General features: G+C 39.5%; 2 protein-coding genes across 12 annotated transcripts in view; one reads left to right on the top strand and one right to left on the bottom strand.

Annotated features, from left to right (window-relative positions):
• Window positions 1-680: 680 nt before the first annotated feature.
• On the bottom strand, window positions 681-16,637 carry LOC116719388 (putative methyltransferase NSUN7). Of its 2 annotated transcripts, none has more exons than XM_032561889.1 (13): window positions 16,112-16,637; window positions 14,577-14,723; window positions 12,828-13,010; window positions 11,099-11,157; window positions 9,999-10,135; window positions 9,754-9,906; window positions 8,983-9,166; window positions 8,143-8,356; window positions 6,819-6,962; window positions 5,855-5,956; window positions 5,533-5,650; window positions 4,494-4,614; window positions 681-1,601 (listed from the first exon to the last, which is right to left on the bottom strand). In XM_032561889.1, exons 2-13 carry the CDS (start codon window positions 14,698-14,700, stop codon window positions 771-773), a joined length of 2,370 nt encoding a protein of 789 aa, XP_032417780.1. In that variant the 5' UTR covers window positions 14,701-14,723; window positions 16,112-16,637; the 3' UTR covers window positions 681-770. The 2 variants fall into 2 exon arrangements, with proteins under 2 accessions (XP_032417780.1, XP_032417781.1); XM_032561890.1 differs by lacking the exon at window positions 16,112-16,637 and adding an exon at window positions 13,384-13,514 and having other exon boundaries at window positions 14,577-14,681.
• A 7,655-nt stretch (window positions 16,638-24,292) lies between these two features.
• Window positions 24,293-26,868, top strand: part of rbm47 (RNA binding motif protein 47) — a 42,746-nt gene continuing 40,170 nt past the window's right edge. For 2 of the 10 annotated variants that reach the window (XM_032562547.1, XM_032562555.1), the window contains exons 1-2: window positions 25,131-25,413; window positions 25,890-26,067. The gene's annotated coding sequence lies outside the window, so the exon portion shown is untranslated. Of the gene's footprint in view, window positions 24,486-25,130; window positions 25,414-25,494; window positions 25,550-25,620; window positions 26,068-26,868 lie in introns of those variants that run through there. The other 8 variants (XM_032562551.1, XM_032562549.1, XM_032562550.1 and 5 more) reach the window with 8 other exon arrangements.

The raw sequence follows: 26,868 nt of genomic DNA on the forward strand, positions 1-26,868 counted from the left end.
GGAGAAAAATCCCATCTGAGTTGGTGAGAGTTTTTTTTTTCTGTGATGGACTAGGAGCCTGCTTGGGTTGTACCGCACCTTTTTCAGGGAGTGAGATACATAAAAATAATCTGAAGTCTAAAATGATCTTAAAAATAATTCACTTTATTTATTTAGTCCAAGTTCACAACAAATGTCACCAAACACTTTAAAAGACAGACAGATCCACATCTACTTACACGAGCAGGTTCAGATTCAATCACGTAGCATTTTTGCCCAGTTGTAATAAAATGCGGACCAGTTCTTCGTTCAAGTTCAGCCAAATCCATTCAGTCACTGACTTTTGCAGTGATCGCTCCCCCTGAGCAAGCATGTGGTGACAGCAGAGAGGAATGATGAACTATCGGACATTTTGTTTTAGGATTTTTTTTTCTGCTGGAGAGCATCAGTTGTAAAACAAGACGTTCAGGTCTTCAAGGCTGGAGAGTATTTTCTGAAGTCAGACAACTGTGTGATGGACTGTGTGTGCGTTTGTTTGTAATACCTTGCGGGGACCATTTTCCTGACACATACCACGTTGTGGGGACCGAAACCTGGTCCCCACAAGGAGAAACGCTGTTTTTGGGTCAGGGGTTAGATTTAGGACTAAGGTGTGCATTGAGTTTTGGTTAAGGTAAGGGTTAGGATAGGGGTACGGTTTAGGCTGTAGAAATTAATGGAAGTCAATGGAAAGTCCCCACAAAGATAGCCACGCAAAAGTGTGTGTGTGTGTCCATTTTTTTTTTTTTTTTTTATAATTCTCTCAGGGAGGCTGAGGATGACGATGCTAACTGATGGCTGGAGGTAGGAGACTGCGGCCGGGCGACGGAGCCGCTCGGAGAAGAGATTGGCGGCAGGATGTGACCTGTAGCCGTGGGCGCTCCCTGTGTTTTCCTCACGTTTCCAGATCGGCTCCTTTGTTTCTCCAGGTTCCTCTCTTCCTCCTCGGGTTGGATGTTTTTCCTCTCAGAGGCCGTCTGAGGAGCAGACTGAGCATGTGAGAGATGTTTTTCTAGAACTGGAGCTGAGCCCTCTTCCAGCTTCTTTACTGGTTTTCCGCTGATCTTGTGTGCAAGAGCTGTGATTGGAGACAAGTGTCTGGAGGGTTTTTCAGCAGACATTAAGGTCAGCGTAAGACGTGGTATCCGCCTCGGTTTGCTGTGCTGAGATGGATTTACTTTTCTCTTTGCTTTCTTCTTTTGCCCTTTAGCTTGATTTTTCAGGCTTGCTGCATCACTGCTCTGTTTTTGATTTCTTTTGCTTTTTCGTTTTTTCTTCTTCTCTGACTTGGTCTTACTGTCCTTCCCTTCAGCCTCATTTTCTTCACCTTCCTTTTCTTCTCCCTCTTTATCTTCATCTTCTGAAGGTGGAGCAGGATCTACTCCATCACTGATCTCTGCTGCCTCAGGCTCCTCCTGGCTGGAGGGAGATGAAGGCCTGCTGGTGCTCGAAGCGACTCGTTTCTTCTTCCTTTTGCTCTTCTTTGCAGGTTTTGATGGTTCAGAAATTATGCCACCAAAGAGACCCTTCGCTGCCGCCCTTGCCAACACATCCTGAACTGATTCTACCTTTGTGGGATCCGCCTGAAAATATAAAGACAAGATTAGAAGATTTAAACATCACTACATTTATTTAAAAAACGTCTACATACACCTTTAATATTAAATACAGTTTCTCTATCATGAGAAACTGTATTCATCAGGCTCTGAGTTAAATGTTAATGTGGTCAGATTCTGCTTCACCCATCTGTTTCCATTTTGTTTCACCATCCTTCCGTTTTACAACTTGACAGCAAACTACTTTGTACTCATATACGGGAACATGGGGGTATTTCTTGAATAGTACATAAAAATGCCTAAAAAATGCAAAAAGTCTTACCTATAATTTAGGCAAATTGTGTGAGATTTTCTGAAGATCTTATTTTACATTCGTTCTGTGCAAATGTATTTCATAGGAATGTCAAAAGTAGGTTAAAATTGTCAAGTGGAAGAAGATACATTGTTTTAAGAATTTTCTACAACTAAAAATCTGAATAGTGTGGAGTGCATTTGCATAACCCCTGCTTACTGGGGTGTGGCTTCACAATAAGCTCAATGAATTGACTATAACCAATCTGCATCAGCAAAACCAATCAGGATCTAGGTGTTTGTTTGGTTTCAAATTGGTATTTTGGAAAATCTGTTCAAATTGCATAACAGACATAGGATCCATGTGGTCTCACATATCACTGATCACACTTTGTCAACTTTGTTCCTTCTGGGGCCATTTTTTCAGTTCATTTCCTGTGCATATGCGTCCATATGCACAGCAAATGCTTTTCAAGATGCTTTCTTCAGCTTTCATCAGGATTTCCTCTCTGTGTGCGTCTGTGGGAAGCGGTGAACAGTCCCAGATGTGAATGTACCATCTGCTGCTCTGATGGGATTTTGCCATCCGTAAATTGAAAGTTGATGTATTTAGTATCGGTTTTTGAATTTTCAGATTTCTTCGTTGGTCTACTCCTTCTGCCCATCTCCACCTTGGCAGCCATAGACTTGTACCACTTAAATTTAAATACGAGGCAACTCTAAAATCCTGGTAAGAAAATCATTATCTTGTCAAAATAATAACCTAGCCTGCTTAAAATTTCTATTTTGTCATTGAGAATATTTTGCTTCTGTTTTCGGGTTTTGAGTCTCCCCCACATGTCCGATTGTTATGTATCACTAACATCCTTTGGTTTGCGTGATGACGCTGTGTTTTTTCCCTTAAATTCCAGCAGCGTTTTTCAATTGAATTTAAATCCAGGGACTGAGATGGAGATTCTAGGAGACTTCTTCTTTGTAGACATGAATGCAGCACTTGAGGCTATGAAATTATTGCTTGTCCAGACACAGACCTGCTTGACTGGGATTGCCATAATGTTTCACTTGGCATGTGTGACCGTGTCTGCACAGACAGTTCCAGCTAGCCCATCTTTATTTTAATAAATCAGCTTCTGCACAGTGACTTACAAAAACATTAATACTTCACTGAAATCTCTCACATTTTGCAATACTGCCATTGCCTACAGTAAGAAAATCTGACTCCAATAACTATTAGACAACAACAAGAGGGGATGCAGGAGTCTTAGTGTCATATTTGCAAACATATTCATACCCCTTGAACACATTTTGTCACTTCAACACCATAAATAGAAAATTGTTCAAGAGATCTGATTTTTAAAATTTTTTTGCAATTACACATTAGAATGATTTGGTGCATGTATCTGTTCAGCAATACCTTCTCTGATCCTCCTGAATGAAATCCATTGCAACCAGTTGCTACCTGATACCAGACATGTTGGAAAACTATCAGTGCACATCATCTGGAACGTAACATCCTAGCTGTAAAACACGGTGGTATCAGTATCCTGCTCTGTGGATGCTGCCATCATACAAGCAGGTCAACAAACTCATTTTCACAGGAGAGAGCAAAGGACAAATAGAAGTGGATGTTACATTTTTAAGATTTTTTTAAAAATCCGCTTATCCTTTTACTTCCAATTCAGAACTACACACTGCTTTGAGTTGCATTAAAAACCCAGTAAGACACATTCAGGTCTGTTTTTCCAACATAAAGTGTAACAACATTTTAATGGTTCGAATATGGCAAACTCTTGTATTTATTTCCAATTATGATCTCTAGTCAAAGCAGTGCAGTACTACAGATGGATGATATATTACTGCAGGGGTATGAATACTTTGGCAAAGCAGTGTGAGATTCATTCATTTTTTTTTATTTTAATGAACATAAGGGTTTTGTCCCTATAAGTATCAATTCATCAGCCGGTTTTAAATTGAAGTAGATTCAGTGACGTATCCAACACTTATGACATTCATTACATCTTATAATTCCTGGATTGTTCTCTGTGCTGATGCTCAGGCTCTGTGTTTTTTCCCCCAGCTGCAGCGGATCAAAGCAGCATCTCATTTCCTACTGTGGTACTTGTCTTGTTTTATGAGTGAAGAGAAGAAGGGAAGAAAGAGAAGGGGACAAGCAGATGAAGCAACGGCGTGATGCAACATGACTGTGAAAGGTAGAAGGAGGGATGAATGCCAGAGAATAATCCGTTTAGTTTTGCTCTGAGGCACTGAAACGTATCCTAGGTTTGAACATATTTTGTCTTCATCTCGTCTCCTTTTTTATTTTTTGAGTATTGAAATAGTGCTGCAGTATTTCTGCGGTGCAGCTCCCTGCATTAGTGTGTGCGCGTTTGCACACCAACGAGCTGACTGACCTCCCAGCAGACAGTAAAAGAGTGCCGCCTCAGCACTTTTCAAAGGTCTTGTTGCAAAGTAATCAAACGCAGACACACACTCTCACTGATATAAATTCTCCGGCACACCAAACACGCACACAACAAAATCCTCGCTTCCCTTCCATCTCCGCCGCAACCTTCACCTCTACATTTTTCATTTCCACATCTCACACTTTCTCTGACCTCCGTCTCTCACCTGCCGCGACAGTCTGGCTATGAAGCAGCCATTGGTGAACTGAGAGGGCTGGAGCCTGAAGAACCTGGAGTCGATTTCATCTCCTGAAGCAGAGTCATCAGGGAAAATAGGCCCATTCACCCTGAGAGACAAGTTGGGTAACATTTAAACAGCCTGGCCGCCGTCCATAGGAATATCGTTACTGAATTACTGCATGGGTGCGTGAAAGGAAAGCATTTGTGTTCGATAAACTAAGAAGAATAAATTTAATATAGTAACAGGATTAGTTGATACAATTTTGTATTCTCTTCACTGGCTGCCCGTTTCTTTAAAAATGTATTTTAAGCTCTTGCTTTTAGTTTATAAATGTCTAAATGGTCTGGCACCTCTTTATCTTTTTGAGCTTTTACATTCACATTTCCCCCAGTAGACCGTTAAGATCTCAAGCTGAGAAGCTGCTGGTTAAGTGTGCTGCTGAAGGAGGAAATGACACAATAGACTTTGGCATGAGTTTGCCCAGACAAGCTGTGATAAAGCTCAGAACTGTGAGGGTCTGGCAGAGAATAAAAGAAACCCCAGGGTATTCATACAGAGGGGAGATCTTGTCAGTAGTAAATGTGAGCCAGGCGCCGCACAAGCCAGGGAAAAGACGAACGATTAACAAGCATTTGGCAAAATATGTCAAGACAAGGTGACCACAACACAACTGAAATATTACATTTGTTATAAAAGAGTGATGTTAGACCAAATCCGAAATTGATTAGATCTGCAAAGTAAGCAACTTTAAATTCATGTAAATAAAAAGTAGCTTAAGTACTTATATTTCAACCTGTCCTTATTTCAAACTCCAGTCCTCCAGGCCGGATGTCCTGCAACTTTTAGATGTCTCTCTGGCTTTGCACACCTGGGCCCAATATGAGCTCATTAGCAGAGCTACGTAGAGTCTGACTGGCTGTTAGTGATGCAGCTTAGCCGATTAATTTGAATGTAGGACAGGGGACTCATGGTGACAAACCACTGGTGGAAAGAAACCATGTAACAGCAGGTTTAGTATTTGTACCTGAATGGCAACAGTTTGGGGTGAGTGTGTGTTTTCTCCAACACTCTTCCGACCAGCTGTTCGTTTTCCTCAGGACACACTGAACGTGTGCAGTAGACCACCGTCTGGACCTTTGGAACTAACATGACGCACAAATATAAAGATCCAAAGTGCTGTGATCACAAGGCTTTTATAATAGCTATGAATGTACTTTAGAACATCAGATATTCTTTTGTTTATGAGGCATATTTATGTTTAACCTGGCATAAACTGTTGATTATTTAAAATGCACAGTGTTTACATGGCAGTCATTGTGCTTATGTTTATCACAGTTTATACTCACAGGACAACGCGTGGGCCAGCAGCCGGGCCTGTTGGGTGGTGAGAGAGAAGATTTTGCTTTTGGAAATCGAGTCGTGGGATAAATCTGGCAGTAGGTTCCAGTCTGTAAACAGAGTTTGACAAATTCAGTTGAACTGAACCTCTTATTTATAAAATAAGTAATTTCTCTAAAGAACATAGTTGAAGTTTCTTCATCCCCGTCTATAATTGAAACAATGATCTGCCAACTTTTGTTTCATTTCCATCAGCGTTTGGGGTTTATAGCTTCTTACATATGCAATCATTTTTATGCTCAACGTTGAGTAATATGGGAAAAAAGAAAACCATTGCAAAGCAGCTGAAAACTCAGTAAAAAAGTTGGTCTCATTGTTGTGGAACCAAAGTCAGACATCAGTGTTTAGCACAGTGGCTGGCCTTGATGAAAATGTTGTCTGAGAGACCTAGCAAACCGGGACTCTATGGCCAGCTCAGTGTGCCTGTAATTTCCTACATTCCATGTTTAAATTGTAAGGCTTTAACTGAACTGCAGAAATTCAGTCATTAAAACTTTATTACAAGTTTGCAATTAAAATTCTATGTCAGTAATGTTTTCTATTGGAACCAGTTGTTTGGCAATAATAATAATAATAATAATAATAATAATAATAATAAAAAATCAGTCAAGCTAATTCTGCACATGTGGTTGGAAGGGAAGTCAAAACACATAATTTCCTGTTCATTTGGGATTTCCTTTAACTAATATTAAAATCTTTTAACTGGTACATAAAAAAGTAAAATCTAAAGTTGAACTACACATGTTATCTACTAAACTTTATGCTCACAAACGATACCTGTAGCTGACTTGCTGCTATAGCGTTCAGTCATAACTTTAGCATAAACTGCAATTATTTTAAAATTATCGGTTCTTCTCCCTCTACAATTATATTTACCTTTAAAGATCAAACAGAAATGTTTCAAATGTATACCTCCATGTTCACTGTGCATTGTGGTGACTGGGTCATTGAGGGCAGAGGACGAGCACTGAGGCAAAACTATGATGACCTTTAACCTCTGCACAGCGATGTCCCGCTCATTCAGACTGCAGAAAGCTGCTGGCAGGACTTTGACATCTACAACAGTGTAGAAAAATCAAAATGATTTTAAAACAGAAAAAAACCTATGCAGTGTGAAACATTTAGTAGACGGATTAGTTACTTCACATCTGTGCTATTAATGAAAGTCGTTAATAGCTTAAAGTTATTTAGAGTTAATTTTGAGAATTATTTGGCACTGGGTATTACAAAGCTTTCAAGTCAACAATGGAGCAGGATCTGGCAACTTGATATGCAGGTTTCAAATGCAAGTTAAGCTTCAGACTTCATTATCCCCTCGTCACATTAAGCTGTGGGTTATACCCACGGCTCCACGGCTTTTTGTCTGATGTACTCCCACGGAGTTTGTGACCCTGCCAGACGACACCACCACATCGGTCTTAACCTCAAAAGTTAATATGCTATTTGTAAAACTAAAAATCAGAGAAAAAAAAAAGAAAAATCAGATAAACTAAAACACACACTTAATGTACTGGGATTTATAGAACGAGAGATCTATAAAAACTTTGATAGGTCCAAATAAAACTAATATTTATTCTGGTTTTTTTAGATGTTTCAAAGTTTTGCTGGACTTTGGATGCTATTTCGCTCATTTTCAATCCTGACCATTTTCAGATTTTGTTCTTAAGATTGATGTATAAGTGTTTCCAACATAAAAGGTGAAACAACACTAAAAGAACCAATTTTCAGCTTGATCTTTATGCACTTGTTTACCAACGGAGTAGTTTCAGCGACAAAATCTGTACATTTCTGTACATTTCTGTATCAAATGTGTTTTAATGAGAATTAAAACACAGCATGAAAAATAAAAAAAAGTAACTATTTAGCCTGAACAGTTGGTTTCCCAATGAGCTGTTTGCGTGACATAAAACTCTACTGAATATAGATGTTACTTAATCTCTCAGGTGTTGTATTCATTTTTTCCTTATTTGTTGATATAACCCTATTTATCTTCTGTAACAAATAAAATGATCATTTATGATTACTCAGGTTATATTTGTCTGATATTAAACTTTGTCTGATGATCAGAAACATTTGCATGTGACAAAAAAGCAAAGCAAAATACATCTGTAAAGGAGTCTGTAAATTTTTCACTGAACTGATTCATAAAAAGCTGATGCTGTTTGTACCTTCAGATGTCATTTGTTCTGCGTTGGCACTTTATAAATAAATTAAGCTGAACTGAATTGTTTCTTACTTTTGATTCCCATCTGAGAGAGCAGATTCTTCATCTCTTCTGTCTGCACAGGAGTGTGATCAGCGCCACACACCAGAACTCGGCCCGACCGAGCGGCGGCTGCTGCGGCTACGTGAGCCACGGTCAGAGCAGAGAAGGAGCCTACCACCAGGACGTCCCTTCTATCAAACAGGACAGGCTGTGACACACTCACTGCCAAACACACACTCCTGTCCTGCAAAAATACAAAACATGCACATGTTCCTCTTACAGGGATGCAGGGCTTTCCTATTTTGACTTATTCAGCATAACAGAGCGATGTGCAACCAAAATAAAATTACACAACTTTAAATGTAAGCTTCAATTTAAAAAAGTGCAGAATGTCAAACTGGGTTCAGCATTTGGCTTCTCTTTTTTTTGTTCAAGGAACTGAGAATGTTTGTCAACCTTCTTTTATTTTGCCCTCAAAAAAGTGTAAAATAACTTAGAACTTTATACCAATGATATCAGTTCTCAATGAACCACCTCTGGAGTACTCAAGGTTGCAGCAGATGGTAAAGAGAGAGATCTTTTAAACTCATAAAACTATTTGTGATGTTTATCCTATTATACACTGATTATTATACCTGAATTTTAACCTCATTTGGTTACAGGGTAAGGCTTTAATTTTAAAATTTTCACTGAAATAAAGAGTAGAAAAATACACACTTTCAGCATGTGAAAGAAAATATTTTTGTTCTTCATAACCAAATTTTTTTTAAAGGTATTTTCTTGCAGAACTCTTTGCTAGTGCTTACAGCTGCCCTGTGCTGCTGAAATAAAAAGCAGTTTTAACATGTTTAGCGGTGCAGACATTTCTACCTGGATGTTTAGCACATGTGTGGTGGTGAGGGCGCTGCTCTGAAGAGGTTTACAGAGGCTGCGGGAGAAAATGAGCGTATCTGGACAGAGAGGGTCCTTGGAAAATGTTGAACCTGTGAGGTCAGCCATGTTCTTCACTTCACTTAGGTTGGCACTTCGTAAGATTTCGCACATTTCATCAAGACTGCAGTAAAGAGGGGAAAAAATAAAGTTTTAAACTGAGCCAGACCTTTGAGCTTTTCTGCAACAAACAGCTGTGCTCCGGTGTGAAACAACAGTAACTTTAGATGAGATTATTCAAAGGAGGACGATCAGTTTTTACTCTCTCTATGTGAAATGTTAAAAAGGAAAACTAAGCAGTGTCCTATTAATAACTACTGGCAAACATGCCACTATTAGCAGGGGAAACAATGTCATCACATATTTTATATTAACAGTGATTTCTTAGAATTTTCCCTACTGAATAAATGGATTAAAAGGTTGAATTTTTCTTTCACTTTTTTATGTGAAATTTTGTTACTGACTTTTTACACATCGTCATATTTTATGTTCTAATACATGCCTCTGCCTTATTTACATTTAAATCATCATGTGTTCTCAAACATTGAGAAAATTCTTTGATCACTGGATGAGGTTAAAAAAAAAGGAAACTTTTACATTACTTGGACTTTCAACTTCCATGGGTTGTAGAAATTTCCCAATAACTATTCTTTTCACGCCATATCTGCACACGTAAGCCATAGACGAAAAAGCAAAATCAGAAATCTGTACCTGGAGTTTAAAGTGTTGACCCATGCGTAGAACGGTAAGGATTTAGCCCTGTGCTCTTTGGTTCTGAGGGAATCGGACAGAAAACAGGAGACGCTCCGCAGGCTGTGTTTCACCCTGAAGCGAGCCAGAGATGCAGCGAGTTTGACCTTCCATCTGGAAGAAATAAACATCAACACAACCACGCCAACGTTACGATTATAAGCATGCTGATATTACATGTTAATATGACACTTCTAAACAAACACCTCTGAAGGCATTTCTCCAGGTCTCTGACTTCAGCGACAGCCTTCTGCTCTCCTTCAGCTGGACGCCGACGAAGCAAAAACCTCCTGTCCTGGAAGTCATACAGCATCACCATTGCCAATGGCAGCAAGTCGCTGTACTGTAAAACACATAATTGTTAGTTACTGGTAACAGAATAAGAATTTCTGAAGCACCAATTTAGATTTTTTTGCTAATATTATAAAAGCCTTCCCTACAGGGGCTCCTCCCTGCATGGCAGGAGGAATAAAAAAGGGTCAAAATCTCTTAATAGTTTACAAAATCAGAATAAAATATCAACTTGGTGATTGTCAGTAGTATTTTGTTAAATTTTAGTTTCTGCAAAACTGCCTTTATAAACCATTTCCCTAATTTTTCTAAATAACTTAGACATCTCTTTTTGGCTCATGTAAAATTTTTTTGTATTTGTCTAATTGTTTTTTCTGTCTTTCTAGGAGACGTATTGAATGTAGTGGGAACAGAAATGTAACTCCTTGCACGTCTGGGCTTGTGCTGTCTGGCCAGGCCTCCATTTGAGGAAGATAAATCTGCTCCAGTGAAATAAAAGAAAAAAAAAAAGAAACTGGGTTACACCTAACCTGGAGAGAAAATGAATGCATGTGTGTCTAGAGGTTGGAATATAGATGCTGTGTGCTGAATAATAAAGGGATCTGTGGTGCCTTTATGGTCTCACTTTCAGGCTAACAACACCTCAGCCTATTTCACTGCATGTCTCCCATCCTTCAATAAAGTTACCATTCAGGCATACACACAAACATGACTACACACAAGTGGGCTGCTTCACTTTATCAGTGTGTGTGTCATTGCACATTGTTTTATGATGTAATTTACAGTCTACAAATTGCGGAGTGTGTCATCCTCTCTCTCGCATGCATCGCTCGTCAGCCATAACCAGCCAGACTGCATAAGATCTGAATACAAATAGGCTTTTAACTGCATCCCTGCCGGTCTCACCAGCATTTCCTCATCTGACGGCAGAAAACCTACACATGCACAGTCAGTCAGTGTTTTTAATCAGATTTGGGTTGGTGGACACTGAAAAGTTGAACCAGATGAGACTCACGATGTTCTGAGATTTGTGGAAGAAGCTGTCAAAAATCACGGCTTCCAGTAAATCTTGGTCTAGGAGGGGAAAACATCAGGTGATACATAGAAAATAAACTAAAAACTACATTACTCACCTTTTTTTTTTTTTAGAACTAGCAGCTAATATGAACGCAAAGTCTGCAGAGCACATGGCATTCATCAGGAACTAATAATTCAGTGTGAAACACCTTTTACCTCATTGTTATTGTCAGAAAACGTTTTCAGCATCTTGCTGCTAGCTGAGCCTTGGAGCTAACCAGGAATGAGCTAAACACTGATAAACCAAAGGTGTCGAATGTGCAAAACAAAAGCAAATTGAAGTTTATACATCTGTATGATTCAAAAAGTCCTTGCAAGGAGACAGTGGCCTCTCTCTGCTGACACAGTTTGCTCATATTTAAAAAGAGCTTCATGGAGGCATGTAGAAATAAAGCTCGTCGTTTGCCAGAGGTAGATGTAAAACACTCATGGAGGAACAACTACAACATAAGTTCTGCTCAAACCAGGACCAGGGCACTGAGGGAAAAAAAACAAACTTGTATTGAATTATTTTACACTGAATAAGCCCATGAAACCTTTCCAATTAAAGGACTTGCCCAGTGAAATTGTAATGAAGTCATGCTTACTGTCACAGAAGTAAGCATGACTTCCAACCAATGATCACCACTCTGTGTGTAACAAGAAATGCTGTTTTTATGTGAAAATAACAGGATGCAAAGATGGTAAAAAAAAAAAAGAAAAAAGAAGAAATGCAATTTATCATTTCATATATACAGTGTACACTGAATATGTACTGTATATCGCTGTGTGAAAAAAAACGGTACAAACTGAAACATTTCGAACTTTGTTTCTGTTGATTTTGTCGTTGCTCTGTAACATCAACTTGTTGAAGATGATGGCATCCTCTGTGGCTTTATTTAATAATCGGTATTTGCTTTGTGAATCAGATGCTGGGCAGATAGTAAGTGCAAAAGCTTCAGGAGTTCAGTGTTTTAGTTCGATCCTAACGATTATTAGACACTCCAGGCACTGTTGGTGCAAGACCTTCATCACAATTTAATGTTTAGGATTAACACGACATCCTGTTTTACCCTGCAAGAATCAGGTAGGACACACAAATCAAATGTCCAACTGAACTTTATTCTCATCAAGCTTGTTTGGGGTGATTTAAAAAAAAATACATCACAACTTGTGTCCATCAGGACAAACACAAAGGCTTTCATTTTGTTACTTTTCCATATTTTCCCGGGTGACCAACTTCAACAGAATCTATTATACAGTTACGTTTTCTGTCCAATCAACCCACCTCATATAAGTGCTCATAAGCACTCATAAAGCAGATTTATATTCATGCCAACTGCACCTCTTATCACCTCTCACCCAGACATCTGCTGCACCTTCAGCTCAAGTGATTTGCTCTCACACGGAGAAGTCAAATGAACGACTACATGCCATTTAATCTACAGATTGCATGTTGAAGTTAGTATTCACCAAGCAAATATTGGAGCTGACGCGTCCTGCAGCCAAAGCTTTTCATTATGGAGATAAAGCCGCCAGCACAGAGGTCGTCGAGGTCTGAGGAGACGGTAATGAGAGGAGGTAAAATTAATTTAGCTACCATGTTATTCTGTAGCCTTCAATGCTTCATCTAGAAACCCTGGTCCTAATTTTACCTCGGATTTCTCACTTCAGAAAACAAGTCTTACATTTGAGGGTGTTGAAAGCGAGCTGGTAGGCTTGTTTTTGTGTGGCCTTGTCATCGCTGCTGAGAGGTAGCGTGTCGGTCCTGTTTTCATACTGCAGAACCTGATGAGGCTCCGGCTTCACTCTGCCAAGCTGCTGAAAGATGGCTGCTGCCTGGAGAAAGACCTGATCTGATGGAGGGCAGGCTGAGGACGAAGGGACAAGGAAGACGACAGCTGTGAGATGGTGGGATGGGAACGTGTGGAAGTGTTCAGCCGGACCAGTGGAGAAAAATGAAAACACTTTGAGGCATCAGGTGAACATGGAAATATAATCACACTGTAACCACAAACTTCAGTGTGCAGTCAGGCACAATTAAGTGTCATTCTACAGATTGTTTTTTAAAATTATTTGACACTTCAATATTTAATATAAATTTCAACAATACTGGAAATTTTAAGTAATAAAACATGACAAAATGAAAGTTTATTCTAAAATGAAAAACAGCATATCTGGTGAGAAATAAATTAGAACAATGCCAGATTGATTGGGATTAGTTGGGATTAGTTGTAATTTTACCTGCCTGAACTGGGTAAAATACCACGCCGTCGTTTATAGCGCACATGTTTACATCACTACTCAGCATTTTGAAGGAGGTTTGTCCTCTTTGAATCTTACACAGCAGAGCAGGTCATTCGAGCAGCTTCACCCTGAAAGCAGGTCACAAAACGCTGAGAGAAGTCTCCAAACACCTTAAAATGTGTTAAGGAGGCCTACACATGTTTACATCACAGTACAATCATGTAAAAATAGAAAGAGACAGCACAAGTACAACTTTCATCTAAGGGGTAGAAAGATTAAGTCCTTGCTTCACAGAGAAAATAGACAAAGACCAATGTCTATAAAATATTGCTCTGCATCAAGAATTTAATTATTAGGAGAACAGAACTGAAGACATGTTTTGAACAAACCAAATGCAGTGTTCTGGGAAAATAACCTCATAGTTGTGAAGCTCACATCACAGAATCCCACATGAATTCTGCATTATGAAAATGATCCAAAGCTGACAGTTAAGAGTTAGAAAGTCCTTGATCTAGTCAAAGTCCTGAACTTAAACTCTTTGAGCTGATGTGTGATGGGACTTGACACAGGCTGTACATCAAGAGGCCCCTCAAACATTTCACACCTGAAACTGTATGAAGCATTTCGCTGAAGTTATTTCAGTCATAGGAGGTGGGATGGAAGAATTAACTTTCCTCAGTTAAAAACGTTTTTTCACTTTTGTTGTTAAATGTAACTAAATGCTTAAAAAAATAGATCTTAATTGATTTCAATTTTGACAGACCAACACAAATATAGTGGCATAGTTGCAAATTGTTTATTTCACAAAATCCCAACAAAAATACTTTGGTTGCCAAATATTTGGACCAGCTCAGGATAGAGGGCCCTGTGTAGATTACACAGTCTTGTTTGTCCAGTGTCACAAAGGTGTACACTAAAACAGCTGAAAGTCAAACTTTAGGATAAAGTTTCAGTTTTCTTTGTTTTTCCTTCATTTGATGCTCACAGATCGGCTAGCTGACTGCAACCTGAGGCTGCACACATATCCGCCTCTTTCAGTTGCCAACAAAAGCTTTTGTTCAACGTTTTAACTGCTGCCTTTTCTTCATATGAACAATTTGAGAAAAACCGACTTGTTTTCTAGATTAATAACTTTGCGGCACTCTACAAAACATTTCATTCGTTATTTTAACTATGAGATTAAGTCTCACCTGAGCCAGGAGACACTGAGTGAAGATGAGGCAGAGGAAGCAGAGAGGAGAGCTGCTGCTTGTTATCCTGATGGCCTCGCTCTTGACGAGAGATGATAATCGCCTTCTCTTTCTCAGAGCTCATATTTACATCCTGTCTGGAGCCATCTGTAGTGTACCACAGGAGGAACAGTGTGCCAGCGTCGGCTGCTCACGTTACACACAAAGATCAGCTCAGAAAAAACACAGGTCAGGAACTGCTGAGAGCAGCTCACAGTCTTTATGCTTTCCCTCCTTCAGCCTGCTGTTGGCATTGGTCAAGCATCTAAATGAAAGCAAACAGCGGAGCTGCAAAGGTAACTAAGTTCCAGAGAATCCGGCAGGGCAGACATCTGATCCACCCTACGGATCCGTGTCAGTGTGAGACTGTCCTGCCTCAGAGGCTGTGCAAAAATCGTCATACAGTTTTTCCTCTCTACAGGTTTGCTAACACAAACTTAAATGAACTGTAATGGGATTTCATTTTACAGATCAACGCAAAGTATGGCAAAGCTGAACCGTGAAGTCAATTTTTTAAATCAAGTGGTTTTTTTATGCATGTTTAGAGAAACTGTTGCTTATTCTTCTTTGCAAAATGGCTCAGCCTCAGTTTTATTGGATGGAGAGCGTCTGTGATCAGCAATTTCAACGTTTTGTAACAGATTCTGTGGTCTGCAACTGAATCTGACCATTCAAAACATGAGGACCTGGTTCAATGCAAATATTTTCAGCAGAGCTCAGGCAGAATTTTACTGTCGTTGTCCTGCTGGATTCAAAGTTACCGTTCGTCTTTTGCTTGCTTCTCTTTTTAACTCTTTCTCACTCTGGGTGGACAACCATGTCTTGATAAGTTTAAGTTGCACAAAGTTTTTGGTTGTAGCATTATAAAGTGTTGAAAGGTTTGAATACCTTTGCAAGACACTGTAATGTGTGTAAGTGGGCTCCTCATGGTACAATTAAGCAGATAAAGTTGCATGAATAAATAAAGAGCTGCAGTCCAATCCTGAACGAAGGCTTGTCTCTAACTCACCCACTAAACTAATCTGTTTGCAGACCTACACTGGCTTTCACCTCATTCTGACATTAAACCAGGTCTACTCCCAGTCTGCATTCAGATTCACACATGCAAGCAGGGCGTACATCTCTGCATCCAAATTCCAAACAGATTTTCTTTTTACATAGAGACATGCAAGGTCCACTAGCCTTTAATTAAACAGAGCCAGCAGAGGAAAAAAAAGACAGAGCATAATCCTCTTTTATTACAGTTCTTCCCTTTAAAAACATAAGCTAGAGCAGACCAGAGATCCATGACATGCACTTAAAGTCCAGGATAGTGCCTGTGGAATAAATCAGCAAATATCAGGCCGCAGTGATTTAATGAGTGTCAAAGAGTTTACTTCATGCTCAACAGACCGAAACTCAAAGTCATTTCAAAAAGTGAAGCTTGTGAAAAAAGATGAGAGTAGTAATCTGGACAGAGTGCAATGACTTGTTTAATTTTGCATTGCAAGTCTTACCGTTGTCACTCTGAAGACGGTTGGTGGAAACAACACGAAGAAATGCAGCTTAAACAAGAACCCAGAAAACCTCTGCTTCCTGCCTTGAGTTTGAAACGCCATGGCAACAATATGATAATGAAGGAGGGTGGACCCACTGTGAAAGATGTGCAGGAAAATGCACGACATGATCTGCACTGGAGAAAATGTGACCGGGGTGCATTTGAACCACTGTTTTTTTCCCAAGGTGGAACACATTATGCTTTAAGAATTGCAAAAAAATAATTGATTGGTCAGCTGACAAAAGAAGAAAAATAATATTCTTCATGGTGGCAAATAAATAAGTCATATTGTTGTACAGTTTGAAGACACCAGATATCAAGAAACTCAAACTGAGGAGAAAGGACTGCAAGTATAAAACTAATGCAGTCCTTAGTTGACAAGAATTGTGCCACTCAAACTCCTTCTCCAAAGAGTCAACACCATTTTTATTTTTCAATTTTTAAAGTCACCCATATTTCTGAACTTACCTAAAATATTCAATTTATGTTTCATATTTTAGTGAGAATTTGGGTGAAAATCCCTTTACTTTGCAGTTATTTTTTTACATCTAATGTTGCAGTTCAATACAAAAAAATTTTTTTCCCTTTGAGCTCAACACAAGTGATCCCCTTGAGCTTCACCTGGCTGCTTGTTTGCCTGCTCTGCAGCTGATTCCAATGCACAGACCAGAAGCAGGTCACAGATATTTATGGGCTGCATAACCCTGTCTGTGTCTGACTGGACCTGTTTGGTGAATGATCGTCTTGGTTAAATGAGCAGAGAAAATCCATGCCGACCTTTAGCAGGCACTTCCCTAAACATGGGGCTTGACAAGAGAGAGAAAAAAGAGATGGAAATATGTTGTAAATAATTACATTTAAGCATTTAAATAAATCACTGTTGTTCAAAATACAAGCCAAGGTAACTGAAAGGAGAATTTATATGTGGGAAAAATAAACCAAAAACGAAAAAAAACTTTGATTTTTATGCATGTAAAACACCAGTTAACCTATTAGAGCAAACTTAAAGAGACTTTATAAATGTCATTAAATATGAATCATATCCACTTACATTTGTGGCCAATGCAACAAACCCATTTTACTATTAATTTTCTATTTATTCATTTGTGTTTACTAATTTTCTCTTTCAACATGCTAAAGCTCTGGAATTTTCCCTTTCAAAATTTTACTAATTATGCAAATTTAGTCAAATGTTATTTTACTAAACCAATTTTACAAATCTTCTCTTTCAACATGTTAAAACTCTGGAAGTTGCATTAAAATTTTTGAGAGTTTAAGGTGGACTGAATAACTAGCAAAAAAACAACTCTGATAATCCTTCAGAGAATTACCATAATGCAAAAACATTATAAAAATATATCTTCTCTGCACTTGTTGAAATGAGATAAATGATGTAATCAGTGTTGTATAAAGTACTGAAATCTCAGAGTCAAGTAAAAGTACAAGTACCTCTCCAAAATACGACTTTGGTAAAAGTCGAAGTCACTGACTGAAATGTTACTTGAGTAAAAGTCTTAAAGTATCTGAAACGTCTTGTACTTAAGTATGGAAATTACTGTAAAAATGGATGTACTCAAGTAATGTAATGAAAAGTACAAGTAAAAAGTAAAACAAGGCAAGTGTGAAGGACATTTCTTATATTTTGGTAAACTTGTCAAATAAACTTAAAATAATGTACCCAACCAAGTGCAGGCAAAATGAAACCTGCTAATAAATTGTTCCAGTTTTAAAGAGTAGCGCATGTTAATGGTTTGTGGTTTTGAACTTGCATGCCTTTCCTATATTCGTTAAATTTAGTCTAAATTGCTATCGCTATGGCTTCTGTCCCCCATTGAACTAGGGTGACCAGACGTCCTCTTTTTCCCGGACATGTCCTACTTTTCAGACCTAAAAAGATGTCCGGGGGGAATTTAAAAATTGTCCGGGATTTTGGTCAACTGCCTCAAACACATTACATAGCTTACAGTGCATTATAGGGCACGGCGCTGCGTGTCACGTAATCCCTGAGCCGCGTCAGTGCGGGCAGCACTCTTCTGTGTTCTGATTTCCCCAACAATGGGAGAAGCGAAACAGGTGTATCCTATTGGAGGTGATGAACAAGCCCAGGCAAGCAGGCTACGGACTTTGTTCGGTAGCCTACTTGCTAATCAGTAGGTGGGGTCAAAACACTTTGTTTCTCTCTCTCGCTTTTTTGTAACGAGTAACTAAACCACACATTGAAAATGTATCGGAGTAAAAGTACGCAATTAAGTTCGGAAATGTAGTGAAGTAAAAGTGAAAGTCATCAAAAATTTTCATACTCGAGGAAAGTATGAAGTACTCCAAAATATACTTAAGTAAAGTAGTGAAGTATTTTTACTTCGTTACTATACAACACTGGATGTAATTCTATATAGTCATATTGATTAAATTATATGTTCTGGCTATAGGTCTCATTAGTCTCATCCAGTCTTAAATATCATGCTTTCATTAGACGCAAACGTAAAATCGTCAAACAATAGTCTGAGTGCAATTAATCAACATAATGTTTCACTTAGTGAACCGAATAGTGTTGTGAAGATAATTATAGCTTTACACCATAAAACGACACCAAGCAGCAGACACTGACACCTACGTGTTACTGCCTCCCTGTGAGCAGCATCAAGCACTGCAGTGCAAACGTTTGGAAGCTTGTGACCAACATCAAATGATCACAACTATTTGGTGAAGATGATGTGCAAAATGCCTTGAGTTATTTTCATATTAGCTGGAAAAACTTTAATTTAGAATTCCAACCTTCTGCCTTTTCAGTATGTTTATTCAGTGAGGGTGGAAAAATTTCATGCTAGAAAAATGTATTCCAAAACTGCAAAATGATTTAAAAGAAAGAAACTATGAAAAATAGTTCATATTATTTTTTTGGCACCAAAATAATATGAACTATTATTTTGGTGCCAATTTTGCAGTAACTTTGTTGCTTTTTTTATTTTCCAACCCACCTTTTTAAATTTAAACAGCTCTTATGATCATCAGGAAAGCAAGAAGCCTAAGCAGTGACATAAATATCTGTTTTTTTTAAAAAAAAATCTTTATTTGTCCTATTTATTCTTTTATTCATATATCTAGTTATTCATTTTCTATTCATAATGTACAGCATTGTAGGACAGATGGCTTAATATTACAACATTTCAACGCTCTTTTCTTAGTTTCTCATATTTTTTCTCCTAACTTGCTGTTTGAAGTAAAAATGTGACTGTAATATGGACATTTCACCGACAGAGGGAGACATTTATCTCTGAACAACAACAACAATGCTATAAAATGTGACCAATTATAAATCCTCTCACTGGCCGCATTCAAATGAAAAAAATAAAAATAAAAAATACATGAGTGATTCTCACATTACATTTCAAGTGCTCTACTAAATAAAATGTTTATTTTTTCCAATACAGCAAAAACAAGTTTATTTCCTGAGCCAGAATGACGTTTGATGAACTTAAATCCTTTTTTTTTTCTTCAGTTGCTCTCTCTGTAAGGTGGAACTAGCCAACGAACTTGGGGGAGATTTATCAGTGTGTTTGGAAAAATCCGAGTGAGGTCTTCTGGCCAAATGAGCCTCACTTCTCTGTGGGTGAGAGTACAGCTGGAGAGATTATCCCATCCAACACGCGTCATCAGTGTCGCCTCACAACAGGCCTCCAGTTGCTCTGGACGGGCTGTGTTTGTGTGTGCGTGTTTGTGTGTGCGTTAGCTTCAATAATCAGCCCTGTTGGAGACGACGGGTTTGTGCGGCCATAAGCTGACCTGGAATTTTTTTCAATAAAAGGTTTAATCTTTAACAGGAGGCAGTGCGGTGGCTGAGAGTTTCTTTTTTCCCCCCTTGTTTTGCTCCTTAAACCAATTTATCTGCTTGGTTACTTCAAACAACCTTTCACATGAATGTTACTCAGTCACAATATTTGCATTGTGATGCATTTGACCTCCAGTTGCATCAGTGCTGCTTGGTATAGTGCAATATTAGGCTAGCACTCATTTCTTTCATTTTGTTTGACTGTTACATTCATTTCAGACATGAAGTTTGATGCTGACTTTACTTTTTTTTGTTTTGCCTTTTTGTAAGCAAATAAGGAGATGAAGGAGTCTGCAAATAGGGAATACAAACGGAATAAAACAATTTTATTTTATTTAACCTTTCTTTAGCCAGATTAGTTATTAAGAAGAAATTCTTAAAATAACAACCTGGCGTGGAAAGAAGCGGGATTTTTTTAAGTCTACAAACCAGCTTCTGAATAACTATTTATTAAAAAAACCCGCAATGACTTCAATTATCTTCTAGCTGGGAAAGGTGACATGGCAGAACAGAAATAATTCTGAATAATATTCAGTCAGTTTCAGTAACACACATCGAAAGTTTTCTCATTAGATTTGTGCTTGGTAGATATACAGGAGTTCAATTTCCTTGCCCATCTTGTTTTGGCTTCTTTCTACAGTTATTGGATGAGGTCTAGGTCAAGGTACTGCAGGATCAGGGTAAAGCCTTCACCTTGCACCTTTTATTTTTCCATCACCCAGACAGTCATGCCTGAAGCTGAAACACAAGGTCCTAAACAAGACTGATCCACACATGCTTTTGGCAGTAATGACAACAACACACAAATCTTTGATTATTCCTATTTTTCTTTTATGAAGTTTGTACTGTATTTGTGCATGTACATGCAAAACAACTTATAGAACCCTACAAACTCTTTATGATTTGTTTGTTATCAAAGTTTTACTATTATTATTATTTTTACTATAAGGCGATCGTTCAGCCAAGTCTCTTGTAAAATTCCTGAAGCATTATGACAGTGTTTCTCTCCTCAGCCTGACATCTAGTTTGTTTTTATTACAAACTAAAGAAAGTAAACACTGAAAGTTTTTTGTTATCCTCTGTAAGCCAGTCAGTCCAGGGCAGCTGGTCCTAGTTTATTATCCTTTTCAAATTTCCATTTAATTTTTAATAAAATTCTGATATGATAAGATGGATCAAATTTAGCATGCAGCTCCTTAATTTTAGAAATGATTTTATTTAAAAAATACATATATTTTTAAAGGGAAGTAAAGTTAGTGTATAAAATATATTTTAGGCTCACCACATATTGATCTGTATGATCTGAGTTCCTGGATCCAGTTCCCCACCACACACAGCTGTAACCTGATCCACGTTTTCCTCTGTTCTAAGTTTTCCTGAACCTGAGCCTTGATTGGATCCACTTGTTGCGGGTGAATAGCCACACTACCCCATCCCTTTGTGTGCCATTGTTTTGAATCATAAGAGTATCGGTTGAGTGTTTTATTGGGACTCTGGGCTCTCTGTGTCTCACATCGCTCCATTGTGCAGCAAAGAGGGCAGAGTTTGAGCTGCGTATTGTGAGGGAAGTTTACTCCTTGTGAGAAAAGAGCGAATGCAGAAGTGATATGCTTGTATAGTATTATGCATGGCTCAAGAACTTTTATTAAAAGGAAACTTTAAAATGAACCCTGGTTTCGTTTAGACCCAATCACAGAAGCAGGTGCAGAGGGTCTTGTTGACTAATTGCCTAATTGGACACAAGAACTTCGTTCAAAAGTCACGAACATGGTGTGATAACTGGTATAAAAACCAGACTCACCAAAGACCATTTCAAATAGCCTTCTTGAACACTTTGTCATACCAATTTAAAACTTGGTACAAATACATAATTAACCAGTTGCACACATATTTTTCTAAGAAATATGAACAAAGGGAACATAGTGTAGAGATTTTGTGGCCTATATCAGAGGCCAGTCTTCTGATTGTAATCTGTTTATTTGGTTCACAAACTTAGACGGTTTCATCTCCAGTAGCTTTGAGATGAAACTTTGTAATTTTATGTTGCCTAAAGCCTTTTTCGTAAAACCTTTCTGCTAATCTATAAAGATGAAATCATCCCAGCTCCCTGCGTCCTTATAAAATCACAAGAGGACTATCGTAGACAGGTAAACTCCAGCCCCTTGTTCAATTCTTCGCTTCTGGTTGTTGTAGGTTTGGACTTAGTTGGAGTTTTAAATTTTACCCAATTGCTAATGTTTGACCGTGACATATGTAATGTGAAAGGTCAACGCTATGAAACTTACCGGAAATTGCCTGTGCTGTAAAACCCCCCAAAAACATCCTCCACTAGAGAGAAGAGCCGATCCAATTTAGGCGGCTGTTAATGCTAATTCAACATTAGCATTAATAATATTGCTAATATTATTAATTAGCAATATTGCGTGTTAGCTATGACCAAAAGGCTGTCATTGCTAAAACTACAAGCAGACTACAATTATAAGTCAGCGCAGAAAATTGACGTCATCGTTCACAACTTCTCTGTTCGCTGATTGAACACCGGTTGGTTTGGAGGAAGCCCCGACTGAGCTGTGAAGCGAGATTAGCATCAAGTGGAATTGCGTAAAAAAAACAAAAAAAACAATTGCCAGGTTAGTGATATCCCGCAAAGCTTTGAGTTTTATTTAAAAAAACAACAACAAACAAACAAAACCTCGCAGCTTCTAAAATTGCAGATGTTGAACAGCACAGTCCTGTGCATATAGTCTGCTTTGAGGTCTCATTGAGGTTCTTTTTCAAAACAGTAACAAGTGTTACGTCGATTCGCGTTTCCCCATCAGATACTGTTTCCGCAGCGTCTTCTCCGCGCTGCCCGGGCGGCAAAATACGCGCGTAACACCTGTTACTATGTCACACATGATGTCTTGTTTGCTGGTTCTGCTTGATGAACCGTATTCATGTCTATGGGCTGAACAAACCATACGTCATTACTACATGCTGACGCTCTTAAGGCATAATAGAAGCAGGTTGGTTTCTACCTTTCCCAAAAAACATCTTTGGTACTCTCACAAAACAGATGGAGAGTTAAAAAAAGACATCTTAATCTCACCGTCAAGTGTTTTGTGAAGTAGCTATTGTTGAAAGAAAGCCACTGGTATTTGCTTTTGCAGTTTGTCACGCCCATGTAGGGGACACAACAAACATGACGACAGTGGAAGAAGATACTCGGACTTAAACAGAACCTTCAGACTTGCATGGAAAATCCTGAACTAATACTGGACAAAACTATGAACACACCATCCTCATGGTGGTGGCAGCGTCATGCTGTGGGGATACTTTTCTTCAGCAGAGATTCGGAAAATGATCACGATTGAAAACGTTTACAGGCTGGCAAGAGTGAGGTGGAGGTTCACCTTCAGGACAGTAACCCCAAATACTCAGCGAAAATGGAACGGTCTAGATCAGAGGATATTCATGTGTCAGAATGGCCCAGTCAAAGTCCAGAATTAAATCTGATTAAGAATCTGTGGCAAGGCTGGGAACTGATTTTCAAAGATGATCTCCATCAAATTCAGTTATATAGTTTGTACACAAAAATAAACATGGAACAAGCCTCTAAATCCACACATACAGAGCTTTGCTAAAGTATGTAAAAGTGTATCACCTTAAACTCACCCACAGTAAAACACAGTGGGGGCAGCATCATGCTGTGGGGCTGTGTTAGAATGAGCTAGTCCAGGCCAAAATCCAGGCGATCTATTCACAGATACATTCCATAAAATGTACATTAAATTGAGCTACAGCGACTATAAATCAACACCACAGTTTTTCCTTTCACTTCACGCGTATGCTCTACTTTACGTCGCCTATCACAAAACATCTCAATGAAGTGTACGGTGATTGGGGATTGCTTTGTGATTGTGAAAAAGTTTCAGGGCTTAAAATACTTTTGCAAGGCCCTGTACCTGCAGTGTTGCATGCTTAATATTGTGTGTGCATTTTTCCTTTATCTGTCTTTTCATTTAAGGCTTGTAAGATCTGTTAAGTAAGCATTAAAGTCAATGCATTGAGCAACTAATCCAACGGCCCAGCCTCCTCCCTACCAGAGTTCACGCGCTGTGTTGAAACGATATTTCTCTGTGTGAGCACTTCTGACTCAATCTCAGTTTCCTATGCACACACACACTTACAAGTTCCCTACTCTGTGAGTAAGTACATATGTGTGTGTGTGCACGGGGGGGGGGGGACTGTATCTGATTGTATGCATGCGTGTGTGTGTGTGTGTGTGTGTGTCTATGTTGTTACTCTAAACAGGGATCCAGCTTCCTCACTTCTCTCTTCTGTCCTCACTCTGGTGGCTGGCTGGCTCGCTGCGGCTGTAACCGTTCAGCACATCGTTCTCGCTGCCTCTGTGGTCTCCATGACAACAGGCTGTCACAAAGGCGTCAAAAAGTCACCAAGCAGCTGAGATCAGGAAGAAGGAAGCACCTGGTCCCACCCTCGCCCGGCTCTCTAAGTAATCCAGGTAGGCAGACGCACACATTGGGGAGACGCACTGTTACACAATGTTGAATGAGAGATGAAGGCTGCTCTTTTCAGGAGTGTTGAAACAGAGCTACATGATGAAACAAGTACTTTCAGGGAAAGAAAGGGAATAAAAAGAGGCTGCAATGTGAACAAGGACAACGAGAAGCTCCGGCTGTGTCTCTGTTTTACTTTCAGTTCAGCTGTGAAGGAAGCAGCAGTCTCTTTAAAGGCTGGAATGTGTTGATGTTAGACATATTGAGCTTCATATTTCCCTGCAAGTCATCTTCACGCTGACAGTAAAACACAAGGAACGGGATTGGGTGTCTGAGTGGAGCTGTTATTACATAAAGTTGTCATTATGGTGGGATCCACTTTGCTGACGTCAAAGAGCGAAGGCAGTCGCCCCAAAGACGGCGAGTCATCATGACCTTACGAGGCAGCAGAGGGTGATCAGTGGTAATAAGCAGGTGGTGGATGAGAGCAATCATGTGGCGAAGGTTTGGGATGAGGTGTGAAGGAAACCCCTCTGGAGGAATGCTGCTCTGGCTGTTAGGACACCCGCACACACACACACGCACGCAATCAGGCAGGTTGAACAGGGGCACAAGAGGATAGCATTTCCCATCCGGAATGACAGAAGGGAGGAGGTGTGTCGGGAGTTTGGGCAGTTCTGATTCTGGTTTGGTGAGTTTCAGGGGCAGGTAGTGTGTACACCTTACACACAGCCGCAGAGGCACAAGGCAAACGGCAGGAAGATTTCTAGTGAAACGAAAGCAGAGGAAAGGGAGAACTGAACACCTCAAAGAGTTTTGGATCCAGAAGCATCAAGGCTGAGTTTAGCGTCATGCAGCCCTGACTGGAGCGCTACATCGGTCATGGTTTGCTGTAAAGGAAGATAGATTCTGGTGTCTCATAGGATCAAGAAGGTATTCACCGGGATGATTAGTGTGTTGGTGTGTGTGGGTGTGTATGCGCTGAACTTTTTCATTTCTTCTACCTCCCTTTAGTCTCTCCCCCCTTCCAAGCTCTGAGGAATGCGGGGCTTATGTCAGTGAGAGTCAGGTACAGACTCACTAATTACCACTGCCCTTCTTCCCTCCATTCCTCCCTCCCTCCCTCTGTCTGTTCTCTCCTTCTTCACCGTCACCTCCTGCTCTCTCCTCCACTTTAAGACCTTGCAGGCTCCCCCTCTGTTCTCCTGTCTCCCGCTGTTGCGTCTACACGTGTTGTCGTGACTGGAGCAGAGGAGAGGACAAACAGAGAGGATCTGAGTCAGGATCTGAAAAAACACCAAAAGGAGAAGAGAAACTCTGACTTGTCCTCTCTGGCTGTGTGAGTGTTTGGAGTTGGTCGCCTGAGATTTGTTCTCATTGTGCTTTTTGTGGGGGCCCTGTCACTGAAGACAGGAGTCTGCTTGACAACCAGCACGAGGCGAGCGGCGAACCCGACGGACAGCGCAGAGGAAGAGGTGAAGAGAAAGAAAGAGAAGATGAGAAAGTGACAAGTTGGATCGTTGCTTTTTGTGTGGTGGAAGAAGAACCGACAGCGACGCAGCAACTACACGTCCCATCATCCCACAGGTTGGCTGGAAACTCATCACATGAGTTCTCTGCACTTCTTCTTCTTCTTCTCCTCCTTCGTTTTTCACTCTTGATTCCTAACGGATACACTGTGTTTTCTCACCTGGATGGCTCGTACTATACACACACTAACACACACATGCACACACACAGTGGGTATCTGGAAGGACATTTTTTCAGCTGGTCAAGTGATCACACTGACCCAGCTGACTGCTGTAACCTTCACGGCAAGGTTACAGGACGAGGTCTGGATGTTTATTTGTGTGTGTGTGTGTGTTTGTGTGGTTGTGTGTTTTTAACTAAAGTTTTGTCTTGCCATTTTATGTGTGTGTGTGTGTTTGAAAAACTGGTCGAGCAGGGCGCCAGTCAGCCTTGGGTGTCCTGTTGTTGTACAAACGAGATTTAGTTGCGTGTGTGTCTGTGTGCGCACACACAGAGCCTGCAGTGTGTCTGTTTAGGACGGCTCATATCCAGCTGATATTTTCAAGAACAGATGTCCTGTGCTTCTCCATACGATGATGTACACTTTGAATTTAGATTTGAAGGAGACGTACCTTTGACAAAATCTGTCGGCTTCTTAAATAATATCTTTAACACCGTGGTATGTATTAACCATGTGATTTAAATTCTGATGCAGTTTTTAATCCAACTGAAGATTACACAACTTGTAAGACACAAAGCAAAACTGAGACTGAAACAAAAAAACTGGTAGTGAAACTCAAAGTAATACATCACAAGTTCTGCAAAAATAATTTGCACAATACATCAGTGATAGAAGATTTAATTCAAATCAGTCAAGTA

The sequence above is a fragment of the Xiphophorus hellerii genome, chromosome 5 (genome assembly GCF_003331165.1).
Source record: "Xiphophorus hellerii strain 12219 chromosome 5, Xiphophorus_hellerii-4.1, whole genome shotgun sequence".
Classification (NCBI taxonomy): Eukaryota; Metazoa; Chordata; class Actinopteri; order Cyprinodontiformes; family Poeciliidae; genus Xiphophorus; species Xiphophorus hellerii.